The sequence below is a fragment of the Ruditapes philippinarum genome, unplaced genomic scaffold, assembly GCF_026571515.1.
Source record: "Ruditapes philippinarum isolate M1 unplaced genomic scaffold, ASM2657151v2 ctg4951_1_1_1_1, whole genome shotgun sequence".
NCBI lineage: Eukaryota > Metazoa > Mollusca > Bivalvia > Venerida > Veneridae > Ruditapes > Ruditapes philippinarum.
Window position 1 is genome coordinate 1 of NW_026861853.1, and position 13297 is coordinate 13297.

Below are 13297 nucleotides of genomic sequence, written 5' to 3' on the forward strand. Positions count from 1 at the left end.
TTTTTACATTTGTACTTTGTGTCCATAACCTTTGGGATAGCAATCAAATTATTGCGCTCTGCACATCATCTCATTAAGGTGATCACTTGTGCCAAGTTATTTAAAAAAACGGTTTAAAAGTTATGGAGCGGACATGAAATGTATATTTTTTATTTTATTATGAAATGAAGACTTTTTTTACATTTGACCTTTCTATGTGACCTTGATTTTAGGGGTAGCAACCCAATTATTTCTGAAAAAACTTCCAGCGGTAAAAATTATTGTGGAGGGGCCACGAAATGTATACATTCTCTTATGAAAAGAAGACTTTTAAACATTTGACCTTTTAGTGTGACCTTGGGGTAGCAACCAAATTATTGCACTTTTTCAGTATGGTGATCACTTGTGTCAAGTTATTTTTTTTTAAACTTGCAGCGGTTTAAAAGTTATGGAGTGGACAAGAAATGTAGACTTTTTATCATGAAATGAAGACTTTTTAACATTTGACTTTTAAGTGTGACCTTGAGCTTGGGGTAGCAACCCAATAATTGTCTCGTTATGGTGATCACTTGTGCCAAGTGATTTCAAATAAATTTCAGCGGTTTAAAAGTTATGGAACGGACACGAAAGTGTTACGGACAGACAGACGGACGGACAGACGGACGCCATTCCTATAATCCTCTTTCCGCTACGCGGAAAGGAAATTAAAAGAGAAAATACACTTTACCCAGCCCTCTACTCGTAGACAGGTTGCTTTTCTACTGCGCTCGTGTGAACGTACAGAATGGAGCTTAAAGTGAAGTGTTGTTGACAACATCCTAACAAAGATATAGCACTAAATAAATATAGAAATCTAGTACAGTGACCCCATCCCCGCCAAAACAGGACCGTTTCTCTGGTTGCATTAAAGATTGGTGCTTTAACAAATCAGTTAAAAGTTTTGTTAAAAGTTGAAAGTTTTGTGAAACCTTCAGCATCTCAAAATAATGTTATTCAACAAAATATACAATAAATGGTTCTTTAACATTGTCATATTGCTCTGTTTATTGGCGAAGTATAATTTGCAGCTCCAAGCGTGATTGGAAGAAGGGTTCATTGAGATTTCTTTACTTCATGTAATTGAATTGCCAATAAGATCTTAATTACTTCTTTAGAATTATTATGAAGTTTGTTAAAGGTAATAAATAGTGACTGTATTAATGAAAACAAATATCTAAAGACTTAATATCTATAAGAATCATGCTAATAACAAACCTTTTAATTGGTTGTGACAGATTGTGATAATCAAATTCACGGGTGATATTATAACTGTACACTGTCTCATTTCCATTCGTTACTTCTGTGGTCAGTCCTTTGTCAATTGGAAACGTTATCTCTGCAATAAATTATAAAGAACGTGCTTTTTTCTAGCAGTTAACAAACCTTTTCTATCATCAGACATAACTTCTTTTCTCAGACCATCATTTACATTTTCCCTCCTTTTTCCAATAAATTAACGAAATCGTAAAATTCCTTCAACCAAATCATCTCAAAGAACAAAAGCACGCGTGCAGAAAGGAGCAAAAAGTTTTAATGTAAACAGATATTAACCCAAAACTTACCGACATGTTAACCCTCTTTGGCTTTTATATAAAACAATGTTCAGCATTTTAAGCTTCAATTTGGACTCAGTTTGCATCATGAGCTTCATGAAATATATATCAAAACTGGCGGGAAAAACTGTACTTGTTTGTTTGGTTTTGTTTTGCATTTATTATTATTAGTATTATCATTATTATTATCATTATTATTATTGGTTTATTAATATATTCATTTCTTTTTTTACCAGAGATGGTAATTTTTTCTCCAATACTCGCACCATATATTCCGGGAAAGTCAAAATATTTCGTTGTTGCTGTCATTTTGTCTTCTGCTGTTCGAACATAGTACCCAATGGCTTCTTGTTCTGCGTTATAATACTACAATAATTCAAATAGAATATTAAAATATGCATATGATACTTTTTGTTCAAAAGAAACGGAAATATATGATATTCAGTATTTTTTCTTTCGGATACTTGGCGAATCACTCAAAAAGAACTCGATAGTCAATAAACTCGACATTGGATACTTATCGCTAGCAAATCAAATAACAAAATTTACATTTTATGAAACTCGTACATGTACCTTTTGCTATAAAATACAACTAAAAAAATATTTTGCACGATGTTGTTTGCTATAAAAACAGGAAGTGCACCAAAAACATATATATGTCATGACGTATTATTTAGATACACTTACAATATTTTATAACTAGTATCATAATACATATTAAATAATTAATAATACCGACTGTTTAATATTGTGTTATAGACAGATTAATGTTGTTAATGCTGTTGATGTGCGTGTGCTCGTGTGTGTCCGTGTTTTTGTGTCTTTGTTTGTTTTTTCGGATTTTTGTTGTTGTTTTTTTTTCGGGGGTGGGGGGAGTTCGTGATTTTTAAATGTTAAGCTGTTTAATAATGCCGAAAAAAAATTAAGGATACAAGCAGGTATGCGAAATTTATATTTTGTGGTGTTTATAATTGAGCACTATAAAATATGGGGGGAAACACGTTAAAACCGTATAAAATAAAACACTTTTGTTAGGTTGGTGAAGATAAAATAGACCAATGAATGAAAAAAACAGACACATACATGCACATTGTATTGCTGAAGAAGTGGTGGATAATCTGGGTTTTTTTTTTGTTTGTTTTTTTTTTCTTACTAAATGTCATTTTAAAGTAAAACAAATGTATAAAAATGGTTAATGTTATCATATTTAGAAGTTTATCGCAGGTTAAGGTAGCGAAGAAATCAAATCAACATATTTTGTAACATTCCTTTGAAGTTTGTTTAAATAAGCAAAAAGAACAGCACACACATAAGTCCTTGTTCAGCTTAATTTATTGTTACCTGAGCTTGCAAAATTAAATTCAATGACTCACTAATTACTATTTCTGATGATTGTCAATCCCATGGATTTTTTTAATTCAAATGTTTCTGTTATCACTTTTTAAAACCAAGTTTTAAGAATCGCTTATTTATCTATATATACACTAGAAGCTGCAACGACATTTTTAATTATGTCCTTTTCAGATTAATGTGTCTAAAAAGAATGCATTATCATACCAAAGTTTTAATCAGTATTTAGTAATTTTATTACACTTTTCAGTTTCGGGACTATCAATTCAAGATAGAAAACACTGTGTTATGGGTACCTCTGTTATTTTAGTTAGTTGTTGTTTTAATCCAATCCACAAATAGAATTCGCCCTCGTCGCAAATAAAATTTCCGAATCTTAGATGTCAATGTTGTCAGCTAAAATTTATTTTCTTTTACTTCTTGTTTTAATACGGAAATGTAGCGGGAAACGACACTTACAGAAAGGGCGGATTCGATATTTTCATTCTGACATGCGTGCATATATTAAGTTAGCATAATAATAATTTAAAATCTTTTTTTCATTTTATTTCTTAATTTGCTATTATTTTACCTGGTCTTGCTCAGCTTTCTTCTTTTGGAAGTTTTCATTAGTAATTTTTGGGATATATAATAAAAGCGTGGGTCAGCAAACAGTGAAAAGCCTGGTCAGACCTGCATACTTGCCTGCTCTATACCTGTGGTAAAAGTTTTATCATTGAAGGTCCATGCAGGGCGTACATAAAAGTAACTGTACTTACGTTTTTAACAGCATAGTTAATAGCATTCTCGAGATCATCTATCGTATACACGGCAAAGTCACCTTGTGAAGGAGGATATGGCAGCGTTTCCCAGCCTGTAAAATATATAGTCCACAATGTTTTTTATTTCTTTTCGTTGTGAAACAATTCTTAATAAAAATTGTTGCCCAAAGAATTATAATGATATCTTCTTTAAGTATTCAATTTGTATCAAATAAAATTCATCCGAAATGTTGTAATCCTAGTAGTTGCCCATGTGCACAAAAAGAATGATATGAATGAAAGAAAATGACTTACTTGCATCCCAATTTTCTAAAAGAAGATGTCGAAGGACAAGATTGCCTCTGTTGACAACTGAACTAAAGTTTCCTCGGTCATTCCCAAACTTAATAATCTGAATTGTTGAAAATACAATAAAATTGTCAAAAATTATATGAAGAATCAAGTGTCATTAAAGTAGCGGGCATAATTAGTCAAATGCCTATGGCTTCTGATTTCGAATAATTCTGCCTTATAGTTAATATAAGCTTAATTTCTGCCAGGAACTTTTTTCATGTACTGGGTATAAGATAATTTAAATAGATATAACTGATGATTTACTTTAGGTGCTCGCTGAAGCATGAACCATTCCTACTAAATTATCTTATTTCTTATGTTTTTAATCTGTAAAATATAGATTTATCAAAGAATTCCAGATGCTTATTTCCAATATTAACTTAAGAAAACCCCTGAATGGTATAGAAAGAACCAGAAACAAATAGTGACCATAATTTGAAACATATGAATGAATAAAAGTGGTTTCAAGTATCACACCTGGGTTGTAAATAGAGCTACTTTTATGATTTGTATCAAGAAGACGAAACAGTAAATCAAATGGAAGTTGCATGTGTTTCCCTTAAATTTGAATGCCGAATAGAAGTTAAGCCTCAACAGTCTTCGAAGTCTCTTTGCTTCATCCTTGTAATCTGTAAACAAACATGCAAATTTAGCGTTTCGAGTTTTAGCGTTCCTGATTAAAGGGCGACAACTCAATGTAGTGGTAATTATAGCAAAATCATTCTTTTATGGAAACGCATTTTTTGGTTAATAGTTAACTAATGCACAATCATTTCTTAGTACTTTAAACCTAAACAAAATTACATGTTTATCAAAGTAAAATCGCCATTTCTTTTGTAAGATGTAGCAGTAGGCGTCTAGTCGATAAAGATACAGCCTTTGTATAACATGAAACTGATAATAGGAAAGGCATTTTGGCTCAATAAAGCTTAAAAGCAACTGTTAATATAAAGAAGAAATGCATTACAGTACTGGGTATAAGCATTAAAATCCGAGGGCTTCTACACAATTATGTTTATTTGCGTTGTCGATTAGGTATTTCTGCATTTCATTATTACTGTGAGTGCGTGCGTGTGAATGCGTGCGTGTGTGTGTGTGTGCACGTGTGTGCGCTCGTGTGTGCGTGTGTGTGTGTGTGTGTGTGTGTATGTATGGAGCAATCGTTTTCGGCATGCTTTTAACTTGCTTTCAATTTGCAAGTGTAATGTCATATGACAAAACTGTTTTAAGGAGCTGTAGTTGCTGACAGCTATTCATACAAGGTGAACCTTTGAGCAAACCATGTGAAAAGGCCCGCACCAACGACTTGCTAATGTATACCTGCACTTAAAAATATGCCAGGAAAGGCGGCGTTCAACGAACGCAGCCCTCACAAATCACTTTTGTTATATTGTTCACATTTGCATTATGTCGCTTTATTTCTAAACATGGCTTTATATGAAAGAACAATGTACTAAGATCTTACTAAATGAGAGGAGTCATTTCCAATAAAAAACAAAACTTTAACGATGAGAAATATGTTTTCGACATTAAAATATACTTCCCAAATATCAGAAAATGACTGCAAAAATTGTGGTACCTCCCTAGGATAGAACCTTAATTCAATATTTCATTTGGTGGAACCTATTTATGCACAAACTATTTTGCTTTCAAGACATGTTCAACAGACGAGCGAAAATAAGACAGGTCCACAATTCTTGCAAGCCTATGTTCTGCTAACTAACAGAGCTAACTGGTCGGTTGTGTAACATCACAAAATGTGACCACAAGAATAGAACTGAAATGAGATCAGTTAAGCACATTTCTCGCGGCACTTCTAACACAAAGCAGATATCAAACATAAAGAAACAACAGTTTTTAAACATGTGAAGTAAATTTATTCTAGCATGTCAAATCATTCTTTGTTGGGTACTGATTGTTGCCACATTTCTCCTAAATGCTCGTATCTACCATTTATTAAGGAACACTTTTTGGAGACAAAGACAGTGTAGCAATAACGCGTGACCTCATTAAAATTGTCAGTTTTGGCGAGGAGTAGGCGAGTAAATCAAAATGTTCTTCATGGCTAATATGATTATAGTAAGAGAACGGAAGGTATCTTGCTTTGCATTTGCGACATATTCAATAAACTGCTTTAAACTGCTAAAATTATCCAATAACCCCTGATATTGGTGTTTTGAAACGAGCAATATTTGTCTTGAAAAATATGATGTCGAAAATGACGTCACGGTCACGTAGTATTGCCCCACTGAAGGAGAACTGCGTACAAGTTCCATTTTTATAAAATAAAACAAAACATGAATGTTACAGTTTATTAGGTACCTCATCAAATAGTTGTAACAACAAATAGCAAATTTACAAAATTTTATGTCATGAATTGAAAAAAATGCTTGCAGGCAGTTTCATGTTTTTCTATTGAACCAGCTTTATCTTTGGGTTTTGTGTAGCTTGTTATCAGTTAGCCAATGAAGCCAGGTGACGATGTGCTGAAATAAAAGCAATTAAGATTTGTAAATTAATAGTATATGATTGATATTACTTGTATCAATTTACCATTTTGTATGTTTTCCAAAACAAATTTACTAGACAGTGGTTTTACTATGAAAACCTAGCAAATAATTTAATTAGACTAATATGTTGATGACAAGTTAACATTTGTACTGTAAAAAATAGCCTCTCAACTACAACTACTTGAGTTAAAAAAGAAACATGCTTTACACTTATACTTGAGCATCTTGTCCACTTCCGATAATCAGCTAGCAAGAGCAATCACAGTGAAAATACAACAGATATTCGGCATTCGAGTAACCGCCATTTAACAACACCTTTAGAGCACCCGTTTACTTTAAGCAAACGTTCAATTTTTACACCGAGTTTCGTTAGTTTTCCCATTTTACCGACCAATGAAAATACCTTTTATGGAAATCTTTCAAATAGGCGGAACGTGGGCGATATTGACGTTTGGAAAAATATCGCATGTGCTTATACAAAAGATAAGCTGAGTCAAACCAAAACTGCGACCTGTTTTTGCTAAAAATGTTAAATACTTTAATTAGGATGTAACATACAGTTAAGTGAAATTTTATGCTCGTATAGAATTATTCTTTAAAAACAATTTCCAAACATCAAGAATATGATAGATATGTACAGCAAATGTTCAATGACATATACATTACAATTAGATTAAATTTTGATAATCTTCATTTAGGCATCAGATTTATGATATAAACTATAAAATGCGTTACAGTGTCTTAACGGGCGACGGCAAAAACATAGGAAACAATTTGTTTTTATAAACTAAACCTTAAATGTAGGTTTGATTGAACCTGTTCATGGACAGTATTGGAAAGTGCAAGTTACCATTCACGCCGCCCTAGCACCGGTTTAAGAAGTATTCAACATTTAAAGATAAAAATGGTAAAATTTCGAATATTGAAACATCCGCAGATGTGTTTATACGGCGGTGATCACGGAACCTTAAAAGTGGCACAGTAGTGTCATTCTATGAAAAGCGGCGTATGGTCTCCAAGGAAAAGAATGTGTGTGCCCTAAACAAGTTAACAATGGGCGGAACTAAATAAAATGAAATTTTGAAAGGGGATCCTGAAGCCTGCATATCACAGACAAGACGTCAAAAGACATATTTAAAAAGCAGGCAACATATCATAAGGGTGATTAACTAGTATTCAAGCAGGAATACTGGAACAATCCAAGTTGAAAAAGGCCAAATACAAGAAACTTAAAATACCATCTAAAATGTATACACAACAATATGTCGTGCTGAACGATCTTCAAGGATAAAAAATATAACATCATTGATTACATGTACGGGGAGACTTTTAAAACAAAATCTGTTAAATAATATTGGATTCCAAGTCATGTAGGTAAACGAGGATATGAAAAAGTAGATGCTTTAGCTAAACAATCATTAAAGTCTTATTGTAGCCTGTTTATGATTTTAGACCAGTTATTAACAAACTCATATGATCTGAACGGAAAGCAAATTGGGACAATGCCGTTTTAATTAACTTAACGATAAAAACCCATCTCTAGATGTGTCACCATCTCTATCTCTGTCAAACCGCCATGATCAAATAGTTTTTCTTCGATGCCATTTGGCCGCACTATAATTGCCCACTCTTATCTCCTCACGAATGACAATGGCCCTTTTTGTGTAGCTTGTAATGAAAATTTTATTGTCAAACATTTTCGTATTATGTGTCATGATTTTTCACAGGCCCGTAATAGATTCTATCATGAAAACTCACTAAAAGAACTATTTAATACAAGTCCATCACAAAACATCATTGCTTAATTGAAAGAGATAAACTTGTACTCTAGGATCTTATTGAATCATTTTTATTGTAATTTACAAAACATTACATAAAATTTTTAGCCTATTGTAGCATTTGGCACAATATGGCAAGTTATGTGTTGACGTGCCGTAAAAATCCAAACAAACAAACATCAAGAGCAGTTGCACGTGGAAGGAAGTGTAATTTTTCAGACTGTAAAAGTGACAAAAAATAGAGATGATATTTGGTGCTGATTGCTAATTTTAATGAACATAAGTAAGTTTTTCTTCTTATTATCTTTCAAATTTACATTATTTATCAATTTCACTTTTACATTTCCCCCAAAATCCCTGACAATTTCAAAACTGTAAACAAAAATAAATTGAGGTAGAATCTACAACATGGGGACAATTTTTTCGAGAAAAAAGTTTCGTTATTGAAAAGTATAAAATTATATCTTGATTTTTTCACTGTGAAATTATCAAATATATATTTTACGGATACATCAGTTATTCACTCAAAAAGTAAAATTGGATAATATGTAGAATTAAATATAAATATGATAACGAAATATGGATGAATTGCGTGTGCACGCGATACTTACTTTCCAACTACAATGCACTCAAAATTGATTTGTATTTCCTAAATAAAGAAAACACAATTAAATTTCTATTGCAATGACTAATGCGTTCGCTTCAAAGGAGTTTAATGCCATCGTACTGTAATATACGATATGTTTGAATATTTTGTTAACTGTTATTGCACTAAAAATAAGAAGTTAACAAGTTACTGTATTTAATAACTTGAATGTTTTATTGAACCTAAGTCTATGATCAAACTTTAGAAAATGTTAGATCAAACTTTAGAAAACGTTAGAGTATTTTCCCGAAAATCATCTTACGAAATGTGCGCATTAATTTTCCGTCAATTATCAGTTGCTTTTCAACATCTTTTGGTTAATTTGAGATTTTCTGAAAAAAGATGTCCATACTTTTCAAGATGATCTACTCATTAAAGGGATTGATCATGAATTTATGCCAATTCAAAAATTATATTCAGCATTCCCTTTCAGACAAAATAACATAGCGTCGCATCATGCAACAGTTTCAGCAGTTTAAAAAGTTAAAGTAAAAGAAAGCTAGCATTCATCTGCACTCATCGGTCAAATGTTCCATTACCTTTTTGTTTTTGTTTTTGTTTTTTTTTGTAAGGCATTCATTGGAATATAAACATTTTAATCATTTATTTTAACACTTACCAGTATCAACTTCAACATCATCTATCCTAATTGGTGGTACAGTTTCATTCTGATCTTCATTTTCAATGTCTGGTATTCACAAAAAAATGGCATTAGAACAACTGCATGCATGTAAAAATAAATCAATCAGTCATAATAACAACAAAATCATGACAAATTTTCTCTAACTTGTTTACAAACATCATGTCATGATCATAGTCATCAGCATTATTATCATCATATTAATTCTTGTAAACAATGTCATAATAATCATCATAACAGTAACAAATGAAAGCTTTAGTAGCAACAAATTCGCATTGTTTCAAAATAAACAACATACCATTTCCATGATTATCTGCCATCGTGAACTGCCTGCTGTACTCAAGTTAACTGTAACATGAAAGAAAAACAAGAATAAGTAATCTTTGTGACAAGGAAATTCATTTTTTTTTCATTATGTAGTATATTTAATAAAAATATCTGTTCCGTGTTGCATAAGAAAATGTTAAGTTTATTCAAATATAAAAATTAAGCAAGATAGATGTATTTGTCCCATTTCATTGGTTCAAAATAGTTGGTCTAGTATAGTGCCTTACGTATTTTTGCTCCCATTAAAGGCATTTGTGCAGGGATAAACGGCAATCTTTTTCAATAGTATTTCAGGTTTAATTAAGGTGCTTTACATCGACATTCACCCTTTCATTGTAATTTGATTCTGCAGCCATACTACCCTGATAGTTCAAAAGCGATTTCCCAAACATTTGAAGCTAATGACAAAATAAAATGTAGACATGGAAGCCTACATCACAAATTGAAATAGGTATTACCACGGTAGAAAATTAAATTGACGAGCCTTATGCCAGGATCACTCTTTTTATCGAATATTAACAAATTGGTCTAGTCTTCGAGATAACCTACACGGTCATGGAGTAAGTTGATTAAGGTAGACCACTTCAAATGGGCACTATAAGAAACTGTAAAAATGACAACATAGGACAGTTATATGCCTTAAAAGTCACCTGTATGCAAAATTTCAATACAATTTACCTTGTGGTTTATGAGTAATGGACATTTTTCTGTACATTAAAAGGGCCTGTTTCAGAAATGCGACGCCCTAAAAAATCTATAATATCATCATTATGAAAAATGTTTTCGTATTGCACATTATTAAGAAACAAATAATAACATTAAGGTAACAAATTACACAGGCAAAATGAATGTTTCTTAACAATATGCTTTAGTTATGTCTAAAAATTTTGCCTTACCCCACCCACTTTAAACACTTTTTTGACCAATTCCCAATATTACAAGCCACATTTAAAATATTCTTAAAATTTTCCACAATGAGGGACTGTTTTCAAAGATTGCCTCAATTTTCTTAACAGTAAATTGGTTGATTTTGCAAAATATAAAAAACATTTACTGTGTAGTTTTTTGTTTTTTTTTAAACTTATCTGATATCATATTTGCTATTACATTTGGCATTATTTAGCAAACAAATACATACAAGAATTTTATAATTAAAATATAACGCTTTTTTCTTCCATAAGGTATCTAAGAGATACATAAATAATGTTAAAAAGAAAAAAAGAAAGAGAAAAAAAACAGCATGGGTTTGAACCACATCCCTCAGTTTTAATGCAGTTTACAAATGTTTCTAGCCTATTTGAGTACAAAACAAAAATAACAAAAACAAAAAAAATACTCTCGAAAGTGGTTTTAATGCACTGGTTATACCAGTGGTCTATCTTAAAGTAACCAGACCTATAGTATCATTAAAATCATAGAGGTACATTATAAATTACGAAAACCAACGAATAAACTCCTTATAAGACAATAAGTCATTAAATATTTAAATGTCTAAGGTCAATAACGCCAGACAATAATTTTAGATATTTGCAAAACGATCGACTCTATTAACATTACAAAGCTGTTAATAGCTTAAACAGAAATTTGATATGTAAATTGACTCTTTGTCAAGGCTTTTTTATTACCGACCAACGGATTATAATTACATGTAATGACTACAGACATTATATCTATCCAAGCATAGAAGTAAGTTTCAAAAACTTTTATGTTTAAATTTTTATTATAGTCAATAAAGCCACATAATAACTATCATTCAAAATGTATCGGTAACGTTCAATTCTTAAAAAAGGTTGGGGCAGCCTACCAACATACAACCGAGCAAAATATACGTGTGATGCCCCTTGTATTTCCTTTTACCACAATCTTCACTGTATAAACGAATACTGATACAAAATGAAATGTGAAAAGATAGAGCATAACAATGATTAAAAACTAAAAGAGAAGCAGAAATGCAATTAAACTTTTACATGCTGAAGATATTATCTGCAGCACTTTTTTTTAACATATCTACATTTCCTGTATACATTGTCTTTGAACTGTTACAGTGTTTTCATTCACGGATTTCACTAACCGAGGGACTAAGTTTCGTTTTTATATAAATACATGTATATCTCATATTGTTCTGATACCGCTATTAAAATACTATTAATATTGCATCCATTTTAATCACACATCTGACATAATTCAAATTCTCTCCAATTATCTCATGCATAGAAAGCTACATTTTAAATCTTAAATCTTTTGATACGAGACTATATACTATTCATGGTTTAACGACGGCTGTATCGTTAGTGATTACAAAAATTATTTTATCCTTCAGTACAAAAATATAAGATTACAATAACTGCAAATGTTAACAAACCTCAGAAAAATCACCAAAATGTGCAGGTATCCCATATGCTATTTTACAAAATTACAAAATAAGCAGGCATATACATGTACTGACTGTGTAAAACACTTGAACAGTTTATGATTTTCGGTGTATTTTCAACCAGGAAGTAAATTAATTTTGAATCTCAAGGGCCAATCTGTAGCATTACGGATTCGCTCGATTATGGACCATTTACCCTTGGCATGCTGAATTTGTGACTTGATTTGGAAACAAGCCATTTACAACTTAAGGGGTGGCATTAAACAAAATACAAAAAGGGTACAGTATTGAGCCAGGTGAGGCTGTACGGATCTGCACGTAAAGGGTTTATCATCCTGTATAATTTTTCAAAATGCAATTTCACGTAGGGTATATATATATTACCACTTTATTAAAACCTACCCAGACTGTTCCGATTAAAACCAATTTATCAGAGGCAATAACCGTTACTTCTCAGAATTTTAAAAACCGAAAGTACTCTGACGCTGGCGGGTCCGTCTCATGCATATCTACAACGCCAAAGTATGCCTGATAGTGCTTCTTCATAAACTGCTTAGTTCTCTGAAAATATTCACCAAAGACTTTATAATTAATACTTCTTTATCAGTGGTGTTATATGGCTCTGTTTATTGGCGGGGTAAAATTTACAGCTCCAAGCATGATCGGATATAGGTTTTTTATTGAGATTTCCTTACAACATGTACATGTAATTAAATGCCAAAAAAATACTTCTTTAAAAGTATTTTGAAGTTTTTATAAAAACAAATATCAGAAGACTTAAAAGTTAAAAGAATCATGCCTAAGACAAAACTTTCAATTGGTTGTGACACATTGTGATAATCAAATTTACGGGTGATATTATGACATTATGCAGTCTCATTTCCGTGCGTTACTTCTCGTTTGTCAATTGGAAACGTTAACTCTGCAATAAATTATAAAGAGCGTGCTTTTTTCTAGCAGTTTACAAACCTTTTCTATCATAGGACATTACTTCTTTTCTCAGACCATGT

At 31.8% G+C, this 13297-nt stretch overlaps 1 protein-coding gene across 1 annotated transcript; it reads right to left on the reverse strand.

Moving 5' to 3' along the window:
• Positions 1 to 568: 568 nt before the first annotated feature.
• On the reverse strand, positions 569 to 12402 carry LOC132717122 (uncharacterized). Its single transcript, XM_060700525.1, has 9 exons — positions 12279 to 12402; positions 9888 to 9937; positions 9569 to 9637; positions 4493 to 4644; positions 3977 to 4073; positions 3680 to 3774; positions 1805 to 1937; positions 1234 to 1354; positions 569 to 797 (listed from the first exon to the last, which is right to left on the reverse strand). The coding sequence occupies exons 2-9, from the start codon at positions 9907 to 9909 to the stop codon at positions 668 to 670; spliced, it is 819 nt and encodes a 272-aa protein (XP_060556508.1). The 5' UTR covers positions 9910 to 9937; positions 12279 to 12402; the 3' UTR covers positions 569 to 667.
• Positions 12403 to 13297: the final 895 nt, after the last annotated feature.